Genomic DNA, 20080 nt, shown 5'->3' with positions numbered 1-20080 from the left:
CCACTCGCCACATCTAGAGAAAGCCCTTGTGCACCAATGAAGACCCAATGCAGCCAAAAGTAAATAAATAAAATTAATTAATTAAAAAAAAAAACAATACCAAGTCTCAAAAAAAAAAAGCCCCCCCCAAAGCTACATTGAATATAATTCATAAATGAAAGAAAAGACAATAAGTGCTCTTCATAATAACTGCAGGGAAAGATGTTGGATACATTTTATCATGGAGGCCGGGAGAACTTTGGTGGGAGTTGGCTTGGTGCAAAAGAAAGGAGAAAATCTTCCAAAGAATGTAGTTTCAGCAAAAGCTTTTACTTGGTGAACATGGAGCCTGAAGCATGGATAGCAAAAGGGCCTGTGTGACTGATACGTAAGAGAGATACTAGTTAGAAGCAGAGGACAGGGGAAGAGGGAGACAAACTATGGAAGACCTGGAATACCAAGGTGAGTAGGTTAAAAAATTTGATAGGAAAAGGACATCATTTCGAGTTCTTGAATAAAGGTGTTACTGTCAAAATGCTTTATCTTAGCAAGATAAGGAGACCTTCTGGTAAGAAAACAGGAAGGTTCAAGGATGAGGGGAGAGAAGCAGTGAGACAAGGATGGTGGCATTGGGTATGGAAAGAAATGGAAGAGTCTTAGAGCTGTTTCAAAGGACAAATCCTACTCCCCAGGGTCTTCTGGAGAAAATCACAGTCCCACAGATTGGAGCCTTTAATAAATTCAGGATCTCCAAGCTTGGAAAATTACCCTCTCCCAACCCCTACAAGTAGCTGTGTCAAATCCTTTCTCAAGTTCCTTTCCTCACAGCTTCCTTGCTCATCTTAGCAGAACCCACATCCATCTTCAGAGAAAAATAGAGATAATAAAGTGAGCATCCCACCAACATTTTGCCCTCTAGAGATGCACTTAGCTGCATTCTCACATCTCTCTCATCCCAGCAGGTGGGGCGTCTGTACTGCTTGTCTAAGGTTCACCTTTCTGCTTTACTCTAAGCTCCATCCACACAGGGCCCAGCTGTCTTGTCTCTCTCACCGCAGTTATCCTTTGCAGTTAGCACAGTGCCTGGCACATTGCAGCTGTTAACTAGTAACACATGGTTGAACAAATCTGACTCTGTATCTCCTACTTAGGTGCTTTATGCCACATGTCTTCAAATACTTTCTCCTTCCTTTATTTCTAATCTCTCCTTTTCTACTGACATCTTCCCTTCTGCATATACACATGCTCAAATATCTCCCATGATGAAAAGAAAAAAAATTCTAAACTTTCTCTTAATCCTTGCTTGTATTTAGTCAACACTCAATTTCTCTCTTTCCTTCACAGCTAAATTTGTAGAGTCATCTATTCTTGCTGTACCCATTTTTCCCCCTTCTCAATCATTTTCGTTTTGGCCCCCCATCACTCCACTGAGATTGTTCTCATCCAGGCCACTAATGACCTCCTTGTCACATTCAATGAACAGCTCTCTTCAGTCTTTATCCTTTGGCCCTCTTTATGGCATTTGGCCCTGTTGACCCTTCCTTCCTTGAAATACTCTCCTCTTTTGGCTCCTGAGTCCTTCTTTCTTTCAACAAAGACTAGGGACTTAATAGATACATTTTATAAATGAATGAATGGCTTCACTTCTATTGATGTGGCCTCTCTTTCTCAGCCTTTCTGACCTCTCCTTAAATGTTGGTGTTTCCTAGGTCATGTCCTTAGCTACCTCTTCTTGCTCTACATACCCTCACCGGTCAAGAAAATCTGCACCAACAGTTATAGTAACTATTTATATGTGGCTCCCCATAAACTTTATAGATATTCAATCTCAGTCTTTCTCCTGAGCTCTAAACTCACTTTTATAATTGCTTATTGGATACTTCCATTTGGATTGTTCATAGGTACTTACCACTTAGTCTAAGGACAGGAAGCTTGTCTTTTATCTTTGTATTCCCAGCACTTAAGTCATAATGCCTGGCATATAGTAAATAGAGGAAGAAATAAATGCACCAAAGATGAAAGCTACCTCCAGCTATGTCAGGCTGAAGTCTTGCTTAACTGCTTCAGATCACACTGAACTTTCTCTTTCTGAACTGATATGAGAGTACTGATCCTAACAATGGTAAAACCTCAGCTGAGCAGAAACATAGGAATGTTCCATTCTGAGTATTTTTCCAGATAGTTTGATTTTACCAAATTAAGTGCAAAACATTTTCATGTTAACTGTTTCAAATAGGGATTATTCAAAAAGATATTGTTAATTTCCTGTGGATTATATAGTGGAAAGACCACAACCAGGAGTCATTAAGACCCTGACTGACCTTGTAAGATAAACCACTTTATCTCTAAGGCAGAGTCTGTCACCTGTGAGTGGACACTTTACCTGCCTGCTTACTCACAAGATGAAGTAAGATAATGTAGGTGAAATGTTTTGTAAATCTCAAAGTGTTTCACACATTCAAGACATCATTTAACCAGATTTTTGCTTACTCAGAGGAAGCACTGTAAACTTAATTGTCCAGGTAAATAGTGAGGACCCCAAAGTCTAGAATATATGTAGTTAATACTGTTTGCTTCTTCTCCACATGGCCAAAAATGCTGCAATTTTCAATTGTCAGCTTTTTTGTTTTCCTTCTCTTCCCTTGTTATTTGTGTTAATTCTCATTGTTATCAGTGTTCTTGCTTCTAAAAGCTCCTCTTTCCTCTTTTAACTTGCTGCTAATTATATGCTGTGGGTTCAGAGAAGATTACTAGAAATGGGTATAGATTAAGAGAAAATAAAAGAAAGACTTCCACATGAGTGAAACAAACGAACATTATTGCATGTGACTGTTATGTTCCTACCATTTCCCCCTTATCTCCTGGTTATTGGATGTGTTTTGAATTTCTTCTTTCAGCAAATATTTATTGAGCACAGTAGTGCCAGGCGCTAAAGCATAACCCCTGCCCTCATGGAGTTTACAGCCTAGTAGGGAGGCAGTTAATAAAATCACAAATTACAATAAAGAGTAATTATCATGATAAGGGAGGTATGCGGTTCTACAGGACTATGGAATATAGGGGTGCTGTGTAGTTTAGGGAGTCACTATGGCTTCACAGTCATGATGGCTTCAGATGACTTTCCAGCTGAGACCTGAAGGATGGGTGGGAATTAACCAGGCAGGGCAGAGGTATGCATGGGGAGAAAGTTCCAGGCAGAGACACAAGAAGTGGGAAAGTCCAGAGTACAGGAAGAGGGAGAAGGAGAGGGGGAGAGAGAAGCCAACCACGATGTATATTGGAGGAGCTGAGAGGATTACAGCACAGCTAGAACAGAGTATAAGGCAAAGCTGGAGAGGTAAACAGGTAAGGAGCTGGTAGCAGAATTCTGGATTCAGAAGGTATTACTGTATTTGCATCTTCTTGTATGTTAATTCCTCTTCTTATTATCCAATTAGATTATCTATTTCTTTTAAAAAGGACTTTTACTTTTCCTGTGATTTTGGTAGTGCCACCTACTATTGTTCCTTGAGTGTGTGATCAGTGAATTAATAGAGCGTATAGGAATAGAATGCTGCCACATTCATTATAAGGTTGAAGTTATTACCTCCTAACCTTGTGAGGTAGTTGTCAGAAAAAGCATAGGCTTGGAAATCACACAAGTCCTCAGTCTGCCATTTATTAGCTCTCTAATTTGGGAACAGGTTATCTAACCTCTTTAAGCCTCAGTCTTTTTCATCAGCGAAAAGGAGATAGTGACATTTAGTTCATAAAGGTATCAGAGGATGAAGTGAGAGATTTATATAACATCTAGCAGAGTGCACCCAACAAATGCCAGCTCCAGTTCTTTCCTCTCGCTTCCCTCCCCTGAACTCGCAGTCCATTCTTCTCCATCTGCCCCCACACCTCGCTCCATAAACATTACCTCTCCTTTGCATTTTCTAAGCCTCCCTTTCCACTGGCTCCTTCCTTTCAGCCTACAAATGTCCTCGAACTCCAAACTAAAAATAGTCCCTCTGTCAATCCAGTTCCCCATCCCCTTAAGCTACATTTCCATTTCTCTTCATCCCTTTACCACCATACTCCTTAAAGGAGTTGTTAACATTTCCCAATCCAAGTTGTATCAAGGACCCTCAGCTCTGGAACCTGGGCTGAGAGAGGTGGGAATAAGAAAGGAGCCAAGACCCAATCACTGTCTCCAAGGAGGAGAACCAATGGTTTTGGAGTCACTGGTATGCTGACTGCCTCCACTTCTGAACTTCAATCTTTACTCTTCAACTTTTCACAACCGGACACTGTTCCAATTCTTCCCTTTCTGTTAGAACTTCTTATAAAACCACCAGCTCTCAAGGTCTCTCACTGGTTCTCATACTGTGCTTAAGCAAGCTATACCAGTGATCACTTCCTTTTAAGCATGCCCTTTCCTCAGCTAAAATTTCGCTGAAGCCTCTAACCTAGTCCCACTGGGCTAATGATTTCACTCCCCCGATCAAAAACCTTTAATGTCTCCCTACTGTCTACAGCAAAAGTCTGAAGTGTTGAGCAACTCCCTTAAAGGCTTTCATGATCTGGTCTTTTTCCTTCTTCACTTCTCTTTCAAACAACCTATGCTCCAGTCATACAGAATAAATCACCACTTCCTGAACATGCCCTGTATTATCTTTGTTTGCTCTATGGCTTATGCTTATCTCCATTATCTGGGAAGCAGAAGCATTTCTTCCACACTCTGCCTAGTAAGTAGTTAAATCCATCCTTCTAAGTCCACCTCTTCAGCCCTCCTATCAGAAATAATCTAAATTTCTCTTTACTCTCATAATTCCTTAAACTTCTGTTATAGCTAATGACATCATTTGACTTGTATTACAGTTATGTGTGCTTACATTTATCTCCCTGACCAGGCTGGGAGATAAATGTAAGCACATTTCTTTTTTTTTTTTTGGCCGTGTGGGCATGTGGGGTCTTAGCTAGCGAGGCATGTGAGATCTTAGTTCCCTGACCAGAACTGAACCTGCACCCTCTGCGTTGGAAGCACGGGGTCTTTTTTTTTGGAAGCGCGGAGTCTTAACCACTGGACTGCCAGGGAAGTCCCCGTAAGATTCTTTGTAAAAAAAACAAACAAACTTCTTTTTACACATTTATTTATTTTTGGCTGCATTGGGTCTTCATTGCTGCACATGGGCTTTCTCTAGTTGCGGCGAGCCGGGGCTACTGTTCATTGCGGTGGCTTCTCTTGTTGCCGAGCATGGGCTCTAGGCGCTCGGGCTTCAGTAGCTGTGGAACGCGGGCTCAGTAGTTGTGGCTCGTGGGCTTAGTTGCTCCGCGACATGTGGGATCTTCCCGGACCAGGGCTCAAACCCATGTTCCCTGCATTGGCAGGTGGATTCTTAACCACTGCGCCACCAGGGAAGTCCCTTACCTTCATTCTTTTTTTTTTTTTTTTTTAACATCTTTATTGGACTATAATTGCTTTACAATGGTGTGTTAGTTTCTGCTTTATAACAAAGTGAATCAGCTATACATATACATATATTCCCATATCTCCTCCCTCTTGCCTCTCCCTCCCACCCTCCCTATCCCATCCCTCTAGGTGGTCACAAAGCACTGAGCTAATCTCCCTGTGCTATGCGCTGCTTCCCACTAGCTATCTATTTTACATTTGGTAGTGTGTATATGTCCATGCCACTCTCTCACTTTGTCCCAGCTTACCCTTCCCCCTCCCCGTGTCCTCAAGTCCATTCTCTAGTAGGTCTGTGTCTTTATTCCTGTCTTGCCCCTAGGTTCTTCATGACCATTTTTTTCTTTTTTCTTTTTTTTTAGATTCCATATATATGTGTTAGCATAAGGTATTTTTCTCTTTCTGACTTACTTCACTCTGTATGACAGACTCTAGGTCCATCCACCTCACTACAAATAACTCCATTTTGTTTCTTTTTATGGCTGAGTAGTATTCCATTGTATATATGTGCCACATCTTCTTTATCCATTCATCTGTCGATGGACACTTAGGTTGTTTCCATGTCCTGGCTATTGTAAATAGAGCTGCAATGAACATTGTGGTAGATGACTCTTTTTGAATTATGGTTTTCTCTGGGTATATGCCCAGTAGTGGGATTGCTGGGTCGTATGGTAGTTCTATTTTTAGTTTTTTAAGGAACCTCCATACTGTTCTCCATAGTGGCTGTATCAATTTACATTCCCACCAACAGTGCAAGAGGGTTCCCTTTTCTCCACACCCTCTCCAGCATTTATTGTTTGTAGATTTTTTGAGGATGGCCATTCTGACTGGGGTGAGATTAGTATATGTGCTGCAGAAGCGAGCACTACCTTCATTCTTGTAACCTGTTAGCAGCTATAAAGCACAGTGAGAGCGCTGCCTCTAGTGGTTCAATGATGTGCTGACACCTGCTGGTCATATCTAGTTCGGCAGCCCTGATCCCAGCACCTTCGTCTCTCTTAAGTATTAAGGGTGGGGACCCCCTTACCCAGCCAGACACTGAAAGCGTATGCTCGTGGTAATGTCGCCCCACAGCACCACCCATCCCTGGAGACTCCAGGGACACACTCCGACCTCCTGATCTCTAATTTGCTTCTGGTGTCTCCAGTCTAAGTTCAGTTCAATCTTCAGAACTTTCCCCACGGACCCCCCACCCCAGCAATCTGTACTTAACATTTTCCCCCATTACCACAGACATATAAGGAGAACAAGATCTCAAGGAACTGGGCAGCAAGGATAGAAAGAGGCAGACAACTTGGGAGCAGGAGATGTACAATTCCTCTTCCTCACCTCAAAGAATCAAGACTATTTCCTACAGAGTGCTATTCCTTTTGACCTTTTATTTCTAGGAGGCTGTCGGGGTCATAGACCTTCTCGGTGACAGTGTGATGAACGGGAGGTTGAGCACAGAGTAGGTAGGCGGGGCTTGGGGGTGGGGCCAGGCCAAAGGGCCTCTCACTTAGGAGCTTCTCCATTCTGTCAGCTCTCCCGGAACATCCAAGGCAAGACTGGCACCCAGGGCGCAGCAGGTGAGGGACCGGGCAATGACAGAAGGGTAGGCTTTAGGGGTGATGGTGGCAGAAGAGTCCTAGCTCTGTCAGCCTGAGCTTTCCATATCGTGAGACTCTCATTTGATAGAATTCTTGAGCCCCCAGTGGGGAGGTCCAGCTCAGTTCTTCCTGGGTCCAGGCAGCCTCAGAAAGACATAGTTTGGTTTGGGTGGGGGCAGGGCTGAGGGACGGCGGTGGATAAGGGTATGTGACAGACCACTGAGAGATGCAAGGAGATCTTAGGAGACATGGAGGTAGACGTAAGGGCCAGCAGGAGAGCATGGCCAGAGGACCACAGGGCAGGACTCAGACAAGAGAAAACAGGAGACTGAAACACGGAGAGGGGGAGAGGACAGTGGACAAAACGTGAGATGGTAACGGGGGCAGTGGAGAGCTGGGTAGCAGGAAGGCCAAGGAGGAAGGAAGGCTCACATGGAGCAATCTCCTCTTCCGGATGTAGAGCGTGGTCCAGAAAGCCCCAGGCAAAGCCGGGAGCAGAGCAAGGTTCCAGATTCCCACTGGACCAATTCAGCTGGGGGAGAGGCACCCCTCCTCCCAGTTACCCACCTCCCCTGCTTCTTCAGACTCCTATTTTGTTTGGGGGAGAGGGCAAGGCTGCTCCTCACTGCGGTCAGGGCCACATCCTGCAGAGCAGGGGAGGGGGAAGTAAGAAGCAAAACAAGCAGAACCACCACAGGCGAAGACCATGGGGAGAGCGCCCTGGATACTTGCAGCTGATGTGCCACCAGGAGGTCCTCAGCACAGTCCCAGCAGAGGACCTGAGACCTCTAGGACTGTCTTGAGGTGCTTGTTTCTCACGATTCCTCAGTGTGCTTCAACCTCATTGAGAGCATTCCAAGGGAGGGAGGCTTCTCTGGATTATATGGTTCAAAGCCCACTTTTATCATTTGCTAGTGACTTTAGCCAAGTTGCTTAATTTTTCTTAGTTTCATTTTTCTCGTTGCAAATTGGGGATACCTACCTTACAAAGGGTTGGGAAGACTGAGATAAAGCACTTGGCACATAGTAGGTTCTCAATAAATGTTCATTATTATTTTTATCAGGACTCCCAGGACCCCTATATTTCTCACATCTTTAAAGGCAGTACAGCACACTAGCTGACATGGGCTTTTGGAGTCAGAGAAACAGTTGTGTTTGACCTTGGGTAAATTATTTAACGTAAGCCTCAGTTTGCTCAGCTGTAAAACAAGGATAGTAATACCTACACCTCATAGATGTACGGTACCCAGTCAGTGTCCAAAAATGGCAGCTGTGAGAACTATCTGCCAGGTAAGCTTTATCTTCTCCACTGTAGTAGCAACAGCCTACTTCCCCTAAGGTCTTAACTTGTGGTGCGCTAGCATCCGGTGTGCCCTCATTCCTCTAGCCAAAGCTATTACTGCTCCTCTGGTTTTAGAGATCATGATTTCCTACAGTACAAAAGGAGAAAAAATGGGAACAAAGCACAGAGGACTGAGGGGGCCCAGGGGGAGAAAGATGACAAACAAAGATGAAGATGAGATAGAAACCAAAGAGACAGAAAGGGGAAAAGCCATTTCTCTCTAAGGAAGCCTGTGGCCTTTCTTCTAGTGACTATGACCACATACCCCCCCATCTAACCCTTCCCTAGGAATCATGGAGTCCTTCAGTTCAAAGAGTCTGGCGCTGCAAGCAGAGAAGAAGCTACTGAGTAAGATGGCAGGTCGGTCTGTGGCTCATCTCTTCATCGATGAGACGAGCAGCGAGGTGTTAGATGAGCTCTACCGTGTGTCCAAAGAATACACACACAGCAGGCCCCAGGCCCAGCGGGTTATCAAGGACCTGATCAAGGTGGCTGTCAAGGTGGCCGTGCTGCACCGCAGTGGCTGCTTCAGCCCCAGCGAGCTGGCCTTGGCTACCCGCTTTCGCCAGAAGCTGCAGCAGGGCGCCATGACCGCGCTCAGCTTCGGCGAGGTGGACTTCACCTTTGAGGCTGCTGTGCTGGCCGGCCTGCTGAGCGAGTGCCGGGATATGCTGCTGGAGCTGGTGGAGCACCACCTCACACCCAAGTCACATGGCCGCATCCGCCACGTGTTCGATCACTTCTCTGACCCAGGCCTGCTCACAGCCCTCTACGGGCCTGACTACACTCAGCACCTTGGCAAGATCTGTGATGGGCTCAGGAAGCTGCTGGATGAGGGGAAGCTCTGAGAGCCCTGACCCCAGCATGTTCCTTCTTGGCAAAATGGCTGACTGAGAAAACAACAGATAATGGGCTTTCTAACCCTGCTCATCTGCACTAATGCTTTTCAACCCTCAGGTTTCAGTCTTTCCCAAGAGTGCCTGTGACTCTGAGACCACCCCACCCCCAACTGCTGGTGGAGAAGAAGCAATGCTGAGGGTTGAGGCCTCTCTCCTACTCCAGCCCCAAGACAGGAAACAAAGCTGCCTGAAAAAGATGAAGCGAAACTTGGATCTCTATTTTCCCCACAAGGGACCTTTCAAACAGGGAAGCCCCCTCCCCTCAGAACCAGGGGAAGAGGGCATAGCCCATCTAACTCCTCTGGGGACACTAAGGACAGGGGGCGCAGGGAGCCTTTAGAGACATCCTAGACCTTCAGCTCTAGGCAGAGTCTGGACAGATACCAGAGACTCTGCTCCAGAGGGCAGGAAGAAGGGGCTAGGGCAGGGGAGAGTCTCACAGAGGAAATAAAACTATTAAAACATGCACAGGGCTCAATGTTTAATCTCTCCAGCTTCTTGTATCTCATGATCATCACAGAGGAAAGAGGTATATAAACACCACTCATCTCACCTCTCACCATTTCCATGCAGGAGACTGAGGCATATTTCCAGCATCACCGGGGTTCCCTTGCCTACTTCTTCTGTTTAAGAAACTCAAAAAAACTGTACCGCAGATCAGTGCTACAAATTGCAAATAAATATGCATTGAGGAGCAAGACATAGATCAATAGGCTCTGGTCGGGAAAGGATATAAGAAAAAGACTTCCACAACTGTCCTCCTCTTCAAACTCCACAGCAATTCTTCTTCCATCCCTTAGCCTCACACAGGCTGAACAGAGGAGCAGATTAGAAGGGTGAACTGGTGGCATGGAGAGTTCAGGACCCTACATCACTGTTTTTTCCTCAGAGCAAGAGTTGTGAAAAAGTTATAGTGACCTGGTTAGTCAAGACTGAGCCCAAATTCTTTCATTCGAGATTGGGGGCGAGGCACAGTCTGCCGTTCCCTGCAGCGGGGCTAGATCACTGATTGCCCATTCTCAGTAACATGGCTGGCTACGAAGGTGGGGAAGGTGGGCCAGAAGTCACTGGCTCACTTACTGTTCCTGGGTTCCCCTCATCCCAGGGCTATAGAAATCCCATTTTTCAGCTAATAGTGGGAAAGAATAAGATATAGCAAATAAATAATATTTCAATATAGCACCAAATAAATTAGGTAACATAGTTGGAGATGGGGAGGAAGTTCGGGGCTGTGAGAGTCCTTGCCTCCCTGCTCTAAGGCCAAGGAATGGTGAAAGGGATGGGAAAGGCAGCAGGGATGTTAAAAGAGCCTTTTGAATCTAAAGGACAACTCTAGATTCAGCCCCAGAACTGAGAAGGGGTCTATTTCCCATCCCCTATCCTTGCCAATAGAACTGCTCCAGACCAAGGAACTCTTGACAGACAAGAAGGCTCGGAAGATGGCAGAAGTAAGGGAGGTGGGCTGGGAGGCCATGTTCCCGAGCCTCACCTCAGGCTCCTCTCTCCCTCAAGCTGCTCCTTCAACATCTGGCTTCTCTCAATCAGTTGTGGAGACATCAGAGTTTGAAGATTTCATCCTCCTGGTCCCGAAGTGTCCGGGTCCGAGAGGTCCGGGTCAGCGGCACGGGACCTAGGACTGCTCGTTGCTGCATCCGAGGAGAGCTCAGGTGAAGACCTGAATCCTCCCCAGGTATCCTGCAGGTGAGGAAAGGGGGAAAGAGCAACAGATCAAGGGAAGAGGCTGAGACTAGGCTGAGTGAAGAAGTATGTGGGAAGCTGTCCTTCTCTAATATACATGAGCTGGTTGCCTTAAGATGGGGTCTCAGTACCCTCTGGATAAATCCTAATCCTAATGCTCCTTCATGGAACATCAGAGCAGTAACAACAGTCAACTATTTCACTCCACTGAGAACACAGAACCATTACCCAGTGCCTCTACCCATTTCAGCAGCCACAGGCTCTGCTCATTGTCTTGTGGCCACCTGAGGGAAAGGTTTCACCTTGCTTCTGCTGACACTGGAATTACTTACTTTGTGTCTGGTCAGGTACGGTTGGGGGAACAGAGTCTATGGAGGGACTTAAAAGGACTCATTCAAGACTCACCCACTTTCCCCCTTTTTCAGCTTCTGGGCAGCAGCCTTCTTTGACAAGCTGATCTGTGAATCAAGCTTCTTAAGGAAATCAGAGGCAGAGAGGTCATGAATGGGGGGCTCCTGGCCAGGTGTGGGAAGGACTTCACCATTGGCACGTCCCGAACCTGTCTCTTGTTTCTTCCTCTCAGCTGAATGTGGCCCAACTTCATCCTTACTTGGCTGTACCTCTTCCTCTCCATCCTTCTCTTCCTCAGAATCCAAACCATTGAACAGGTCTCTGGGCTCTGTCAGGATGGGGATGTAGAGGGTTTTCTTCAGGAAGATCGAGTCATTAGTATAAAGGCGGTTTGCACGCTTAATCTGTTCCATCTTTAAAAAAAATCACCACAGTTAATGACAGTAATACAATCCATCTTACATTTGTATAGCACCTCATGCTTTTTAAAGTGATTGTACAAAGTCTTATCTGACCCTATAACAACCAAAACTACAGTGGGCTGATATTATCCCTATTTTATTAATCAGTAGCTTTCATACTTTTTGGTCTTAGGGCCCTTTTACATTTTAAAAAATTATTGAGGAAAAAAGCTTTTACTTATGTTGATCACATCTATCAATATTTAAGGTATTATAAAATTAAAACTGAAAAAATTTAAAAACACTTCCATGACATATTAACATAAATATTTTGATGAAAAATAACTATATTTTCCAAAACAAAAACAACAAACATGTAGCAAGAACAGAGGCATTGTTTTATATTTTTTTAAATCACTTTAATGTCCGACTTAATGGAAGACAACAGGATTTTCATATCTACCTCTACATGCATCTGCTGCAATATCACATGTCACATAGCCTCTGGAAAACACAGTACACTCATGAGAATAAAAAAGACAAATAAAGTCTTGTTATTATTACCATGAAAATTGTTTTGACCTTGTGGATCCCTACAGAGTCTTAGGGACCCCCTTAGGGGTCCCTGGACCTCACTTTAACTACTGTTAAAGATGAAGGAACTGAGGTTCAGAGAGGTTAAGTTACTTGCCTAGCAAGTTATTGACAGAGCTAGAACTAGAATTCTGGGCCTTTTTACTCCTTCCAGGGATGCTTTTCTTATTATGTTAATAATTTCACTGATCAAATATTTATTTAGTACCTATTTATTCATCACTGAACATAGTGACTGACATCACCATCTATATCTACCTGCCTCCCAAGGTAGAAATATCAATGTCATCCTTAACTCATACTTTTCTTTCATGATCCATACCTAACAGGTCAACAAAAATGCTGCAAAAATCTCTCACATCTGGTCTCATCTTCACATTCACTGCCATTGACTTAGAAGAGACTCTCAAGATTTCTCATCTGGGTATTGTAACAGTTTTTTGTTTTGTTTTTTATAAATTTATTTATCTATTTATTTTTGGCTGTGTTCGGTCTTCGTTGCTGTCCGCAGGCTTTCTCTAGTTGTGGTGAGCGGGGGCTACTCTTCACTGCAGTGCGTGAACTCTTCTCACTGCGGTGGCTTCTCTTGTTGTGGAGCATGGGCTCTAGGCGCGCGGGCTTCAGTAGTTGCGGCACGCAGGCTCAGTAGTTGTAACTCGTGGGCTCTAGAGCAGCGCAGGCTCAGTAGTTGTGGCACACGGGCTTAGTTGCTCCGTGGCACATGGGATCTTCCCGGACCAGGGCTCGAACCTGTGTCCCCTGCATTGGCAGGCGGATTCTTAACCACTGTGCCACCAGTAAAGCCCCAACCCACTACCTTGCTTATAAACCTTCTATGGCTCCTCATTGGCTCAGAGATAAAATCCAAATTAGCAGGACTTCTCTGGCAGTCCAGTGGTTAGGACTCAGCACTTTCACTCACAGGGCCCGGGTTCGATCCCTGGTCGGGGAACTAAGATCTCACAAGCCACGTGGTGCGGCCAAAAAAAAAAATTCCAAACTAGCATTCGAGGGCATTCTCAATCTAGCTGTCATAGGAAGTCCACCCACACCTCCCTTCTTCTGCCACTTATACATTTTGCCATCCTGAACTTTTTTTCTTCCAACATTTCATGATCTTTCACACTTTTGTGTCTTTATCTGCCTGGAATGTTTCTCCACTACTCCCTTCTCTGCCTGGAAAACTTCTCATCAACTCTCATTCCCTTTGTGTTATCTTCTTCAGGGCTCCCAATGCATACTGTAAATATTGCTGTAATAATACCTACCCTATTATATTGTTATTCATCTCTGCATATTTGTCTTGCCCAAACTGTGAGTCCTTTAAGGGCAGGGTTGGTGACTTGCTGTCTCTGTATGCCTAACGCACCCCTCAGCATCGCACAAACTTGGCACACACCAGAGGCTCATTAATGCTTTATGAGTAAATAAACTAGATAATAAAATATAGGAACCACAGACACAGTATGTCAGTATTTTATTATCCGAGGCCAGGCAGCCAGTTTTACTAAAAATTCATCCCATAATGGCACCAGTTTGGGAAATCATAATTCTTGTATCTGTCAAATATCAAAGCTGTTTCCACTCCAGGGCAAGGCTACTATAATAAAGTTGACTTATAAAATCTTATGCTATAATGAGTTTAAAAATAAAATTGGATTGATCTGAACAATAAAAAAAAGTTAAAAATGGCTTGCAGTTTTGTACTTTTTCTTCACCAAGTGCTTTGATGCTATTCATTTTATTTTGCCTAGATAATATCGTAGGTCTCTTTTGTCTTGATAATATCCTAGGTCCTTTTCTGTTGCTTTTATTATTTCCTAGAAGTACCATATAAGGGGACATTGTTCCACTTCCATCGAGCCAAGAGCTAGAAAGGTCATTAGAATCTAGTTAGTTTAATAGAGCAATTCAAAGTGAGGATTTTAGAATGAGACAACCTGGTCTGAATCCTAGCTCTACTAATTAGACTAGTTGTATATAGTCTATGGCAAATTATCTCTCTAAGCTTCAGTCTCCTTATCTTTAAAATTTTATTTTTATTGAAGTATAATTGACTTACAATATTTTATTAGTTTCAGATGTACAACACAGTGATATTCCTTACCTTTAAATGGAAATAGTTACATCTACCTCATAAAGATTTACAGAGAAATATGAGATAATATATAGGGCTTGGCGCATACTAAGTGTTCCTTAAATGACAGGTAGGTAATAACTTAGGTAATTGATTTATCTAAGTTTTTAATTTAATACGTCTTCCTCATTTTACAAATGATAAGAAACTGAGGCCCCAAACAGGGGAAGTGATTGACTATTCAGTCACTCAGCTAGTAAGCAGCAGAATGAGGCCAGAACCTAAAACTCTTCTTCACTAGACTACAGAGGTTTTCTGTACTCAGAAAGGTACAGGGCTGTAAGAAAACCTCCAAAAAAATTGTTGATTCACTAGCAGCACAGTTTCCTTCATTGCATGGCCTCTGAGCCTCTGCTGGGATGAAAGCATTGCTCAGTACTTTCACATCTACTTCCTTTGTTTAGGCCATCCCTCTACTTGAAATGTTCACTTTACTATACTCCCAAATCTCCATGTGTGGAAATATTAGCCATAATTTCATTCATTCAAAAAACATCTATTAAGCTTTTATGTGCTGGGGACTATGCCAGGCTCTAGAGATATAAAATTGAAAGGAAATAGTTCTGTCCCTTAAAGAGAGTACAGGCTACCGGAGAGACAAAGATGTAAAAGGTGTAAACCACTGGATTACATAGGTTTATAGAGAGAAGCATAGAGGAAAGAATGTCCAAGTCTTTCAAGGCCCATTGCGATGGCTCCCTTAAAATCTGCACTGATGTCCCCTTCCAAATAAAAATCATTCTTTCCTGACTTCCCCCTCTTTGTTAACACCTCTACGAACTCACCACATTCTGTCACCTACAATCATTATTTGTGTCCCTGTCCATATCTCACTAGACTGTAAATTACATGAGGGCAGCAACTATACACTTTATTTATGTTTCTGTCTCCCAAGGTGGTTACCATAGTGCTTTAAACATACCAAGCATTAAAATGTTGGCTAAATTCAACAGGATATGGAAAAAAAAAAACCCAACCTTTATCAACTTTAAAACAATGTATTTTTACACCTACCAAATACACCCTATGCAGGAGCTGAAATGCTTGGCATAGAGAGTACCTGTTTTGTACCAAGCAGGCCACCTTCCGGAAAAGAAGAGGGCAGAGCATTGAGGAAAAAAGAACAAGAAGAGACAGGCACGTAGGGAACTTAGGACTAAAAATTAGCTCTCCATTGTTTGCTGTAAATGTTTAATCACTCTCAATGAATGTTTCTATGTGGTTATGTGGTTAACAGTACAAGCTTTGGAGTCAGACAGACCTGTTTGAATTTTCACTTCAACACTTTAGTTATTTGACCTTGGTCAAACTGGTTAACCAATCTAAGTCTCGGTTTCTTCATCTGTAAAAAGGGGACAATAATTGTGTGCTTGATAGCGATATGAGGATCAAATGGGCTAATAGATGTAAAATCTTTAGTATAGTGACTGGCGTAAGAACTAGGAGTTGCTCCCCTCCACTGGGATAGTGGGACAGGATTTGTCCCAACCAGACAGTGTAACACTGAGATGGGAACACAAACCAAAAGACAAAGGTGGACCAGACTTACATCACAATTAATTTATCACAATTAGTTAATTTAAACACAATTAAGAAAATTTCAGGGGAAGTTGCCTAGAGGGCCACTACCTTCTCATGAGGAGTAAGTCTCTTCTAAGTGGGTGTCTGCGTCCCAATCCTGTTAGACTCACCGTCACCCCGTATTTGAGCGCTAGTCCAGCCAGGGTGTCTCCGGGCGCCAACTGATGCTCCAGGCGTCTTTCCCTCACCGGGGAGCAGGCAGACTGCACCAGGCTTCCATAAGAACGAGCCCGGCTCCCTTGAAGCAGTCCTGACCCACCAAGGGGGGCCTGTCTAGAGGGAGAAGCCATCTCCTCACCCTGCGGACAACTGGGGTTGCAACTGCGGGAGGCCCGTCTAAGTGACCAATAGTGACGGGCCCGGGGTCTCTAAGACTTAGAGGATTCCTTTCCCCTTCAGTCTTCTGTCCTAAGTCTCCCCGCCTCCCCAGGCACTACGCGACCTCTCAGCCCTCGCTTCTCCTCCCTCCAAGCCCCTTTCCCACCAATCTGTACTCCGACTATTCAGTCCCTACCTGAGTCTCTCCTTAGCACCCCTCCGACTTTCGATTCCCCACAACAACTCGCGACATTGAACTCTGACCTTTGAATTCTAGACAGCCTCCTCAACACTCAGCTCAGTTTGCCCCTAGGTCCGACAGCCCGACCTCCCGGTCCCACAACACCCCGTCTCCGCCCCGTCCCGGGGTGGGCTTGCTAGGGTCAGGAACAAATCAGGCCCACCCCAGGTGGGCTGTGGCCGCAGGAGAAGCGCGTGATGAAAGCGAGAGTCTACAGCACACTTTCCCCTCAGCGATCCTCAAAGGTACCCTCCGCATCAAATTAGTCACACCCTCAAATTCGGGCTCCACATCCAGGTTCTTGTCCCTCCAAACCCTCGAATCTGTCAAGATGCAGGGGCCTGTATCCAGCCCGGCGGCAAGTTCTTTGAAAAAAAAGACTTCATTTCCCTAAAGGCTCCGCGCCGGCGGGGTCGCAGGGCACCATAGGAAATGCAGTCCCCATCCGCAGGCAAGGGGCGGGCTTCCGGGATCGCGCAGTGCATGCATGGAAGAGCGTCCCCGGAAGTAAGGGGGCCAACCGGAAAGAGACAGGAAGGAAGGAAGCAGTCCCACTCTCTCTACGGTGGCCTGAAAGGAGTGGCGAAGGCGGAGCCGTAGAATTGAACATTTCTGGGGCTCACAGTCGTGATGTCTTTCAAGAGGGAAGGGGATGATTGGAGTCAACTCAATGTGCTCAAAGTAAGCGCGAGAGAAGAGCGTCTGGAGCAGCTTCACCTGCCCACTGAAGGCTGTGAAGGAGCTGTTTTGTTGCTGTGACAACAACTGGTGGGGGGTGGTGCGGAGGGAGCCAGACCACTAGAGCTGCTGTTGACCCCTTCTTCGCCCCAGATCTCTGCTCTCCCCATGGTCTTTATTCCCTTTGAGTCCTCGTCCCTATCGTTTCACTTTTATCCCGTCCGGACTTCTTCCCCTATATCTTGCAGAAACGAAGAGTTGGGGATCTGCTGGCCAGTTATATCCCAGAGGATGAGGCGCTGATGCTACGGGATGGACGGTGAGGGCGAGGAGTGGATCAAGCCTAAGGGTTCTGCGGTTAGAGGCTCAATAAACTTTTTTTTTTTTTTTTTTGGCTGCGTTGGGTCTTTGTTGCTGCCCACGGGCTTTCTCTAGTTGCGGCGAGCGGGGGCTACTCTTTGTTGTGGTGCGCGGGCTTCTCACTGTGGTGGCTTCTCTTGTTGCGGAGCACAGGCTCTAAGTGCGCGGGCTTCAGTAGTTGTGGCTCGCGGGCTCTAGAGCGCAGGCTCAGTAGTTGTGGCGCACAGGCTTAGTTGCTCTGTGGCATGTGGGATCTTCCTGGACCAGGGCTCGAACCCGTGTCCCCTGCATTGGCAGGTGGACTCTCAACCACTGTGCCACCAGGGATGCCCAACAAACTTTTGTTATTAAGGAGGAGAGCGGGAGTATCTAGGATTCTTTAGCTAGGAGTGAGCGACAGGGATGTGGTTGGTGGACATTGGGAGACTTGGGAGTTGGGCTTTGGAAAGGAGTGCTAGGACGGGGTGGGACCTATGGCCAAGACTCCACTACTCTGGGGCCAGTTATCTTCTTCTTTCCTCCTCCCCAGCTTTGCTTGTGCCATATGTCCCCATCGACCTGTACTGGACACTCTGGCCATGCTGACTGCCCACCGTGCAGGCAAGAAACATCTGTCCAGTAAGTTTGGGAGAAGACAGAGGATGGAGAATGAACCCTTAAAATCTCTTCAGACCACCCTTGGTGCTCTGCTTTTAATTCTCTTCCCCTTTCTCCTCAGGCCTGCAGCTTTTCTATGGCAAGCAGCCGGGAAAGGGCATGGAGCAGAATCCAAGAGAGCAGAATGAACTGAGGAGGGAAGAGACCAAAGCGGAGGTAATCAGAGTGGGGAGGTTGTGTTCCAGGCAGGTCTGTGCTGCACACCTTAGGCTTGAAGGGCTTTGGCTTCTTTCTAGCTCTGAAGGCTCTGACTCTGTCTCCCATCTCCATGCCAGGCTCCTCTGTTAACCCAGACTCGACTTATCACCCAGAGTGCTCTGCACAGAGCTCCTCACTATAACAGTTGCTGCCGCCGGAAGTACAGGTGTGTGGGGTGGGAAAGCCAGAGACAGGGAGGGACAGGAGATAGATGGCTCTAAAGTGATCGTTTTCCTAATTGTAATCTGAGAAATACTAGTGTTCTGGAAGTGTTACCTTGTATTTCAGGCAGGAAAAAGAATCTTGTAATTAAAAAAAAAGTTTGGGAAGTGGTGCTTTGTAATCCTATTTGAAGAATAGTAATATTAGTGTATTTTAAGGGCTCTACAAAGTCTTAAGATTAAAAAAAAAAAAAAACCTTAAAAAAGTTAACTTAGCCTTTCCTAAATTCACTGGATCCCAAAATCCTTTTTATGCAGAACGCTTATTAATATTTTGAGGAACACAGTTTAGGAAGCACTGCTTTAAGGGGTTGAGAGTCACAGGAGATTTGGCCCTTTACTTTACTGCTTTTACAGACTTTGATTCTTCTCTACACAGACCAGAAGCCCTTCGTCCCTCTGTCTCTCGTTCCCCTTTGCCACCCCCAGAGGTTGAACCCCAAAGTGGGAAGATCAGTAGAGAACCTGAGCCTGAGGCTGGCTCACAGACCAAGGAATCAGCAACTGTCTCATCTCCTGCACCTATGAGCCCCACAAGAAGACGGGCCCTGGATCATTACCTCACCCTTCGAAGGTGAGTATGCAGAATCACTTTCCTCAGATTTCCCCTTTTCTCTCTGACCCTCCTTTTTTCAAAGCTTCTCAAGTGTTTTTACTTATCCCCACTAATTTCTTAATAAACTTCCTTTCCTGACCAATTCTATTTTTTCTGATGTTTCCAGCTCTGGATGGATCCCAGATGGACGAGGTCGATGGGTAAAAGATGAAAATGTTGAGTTTGACTCTGATGAAGAGGAACCCCCTGATCTCCCCTTGGACTGACACCCTCTTTCCCCGTTCAGTTCACAAATAAACTAGAGCGGGTGCTGGGAGCCTAACTTTCCTTGAGTCTGGCTCCTTGTTTCAGGATTTCAGATCTGTACCTTCTCAGCCCAGCCAGTTCTTCTCTGCAATGTACACAGCTCCCCATACTTCTAACCCCTCCCCCACCTTCTACCAAAGTCATGCCAAGCGTCAGCTGCATGCAGCCCGGTGCCCTATTAATAAGTCTGTCAGAAGGAGGTTTTTGCCCTTCATGTTTTCTGCCTTCTTCTCCACCTCCATGCAAAGTCCTTTCCTCCTTCAAATAACATGGGGGTTGTGGGTAGGCGTTCGGGGGGAGGGGCCGGACATGTCAAGAAACAGGGCGAGGGCTGGCCACCCTGTGAAAGTAGAAGAGACTAAAGGCATTGGCAGGGTTATGGGGAACACCAAGGGAGGGAGCTCCCCCACCTCCTGCTGGTAACTTGAACCTCCCTGCCTGCTGATGCCCAGAGTATAAATAATCCCCTGATGAACTGGCAGTAACCCTTGGGGGTTAGCGCCAAGATTTCCACCCCAAAGCCCAAGGAAGGAGGCAGGC

The 20080-nt window shown here is 45.5% G+C and overlaps 3 protein-coding genes across 3 annotated transcripts; 2 read left to right on the top strand and 1 right to left on the bottom strand.

Annotated features, from left to right (window-relative positions):
• The first annotated feature begins 1707 nt into the window (after positions 1-1707).
• Positions 1708-9709, top strand: TNFAIP8L2 (TNF alpha induced protein 8 like 2). The gene is made up of 2 exons (XM_082347220.1): positions 1708-6981; positions 8633-9709. Exon 2 carries the CDS (start codon positions 8638-8640, stop codon positions 9190-9192), a length of 555 nt encoding a protein of 184 aa, XP_082203346.1. The 5' UTR covers positions 1708-6981; positions 8633-8637; the 3' UTR covers positions 9193-9709.
• On the bottom strand, positions 9710-16992 carry LYSMD1 (LysM domain containing 1). Its single transcript, XM_082347207.1, has 3 exons — positions 16116-16992; positions 11347-11705; positions 9710-10938 (listed from the first exon to the last, which is right to left on the bottom strand). The coding sequence occupies exons 1-3, from the start codon at positions 16293-16295 to the stop codon at positions 10800-10802; spliced, it is 678 nt and encodes a 225-aa protein (XP_082203333.1). The 5' UTR covers positions 16296-16992; the 3' UTR covers positions 9710-10799.
• Positions 16993-17086: 94 nt separating this feature from the next.
• On the top strand, positions 17087-19556 carry SCNM1 (sodium channel modifier 1). Its single transcript, XM_082347197.1, has 7 exons — positions 17087-17245; positions 17491-17561; positions 18132-18220; positions 18321-18415; positions 18535-18623; positions 19058-19252; positions 19401-19556. The coding sequence occupies exons 1-7, from the start codon at positions 17195-17197 to the stop codon at positions 19498-19500; spliced, it is 690 nt and encodes a 229-aa protein (XP_082203323.1). The 5' UTR covers positions 17087-17194; the 3' UTR covers positions 19501-19556.
• Positions 19557-20080: the final 524 nt, after the last annotated feature.

This window comes from Balaenoptera borealis, assembly GCF_965194805.1.
Source record: "Balaenoptera borealis genome assembly, chromosome: 1".
Classification (NCBI taxonomy): Eukaryota; Metazoa; Chordata; class Mammalia; order Artiodactyla; family Balaenopteridae; genus Balaenoptera; species Balaenoptera borealis.
This window is presented reverse-complemented; position numbering and strand designations above follow the sequence as displayed.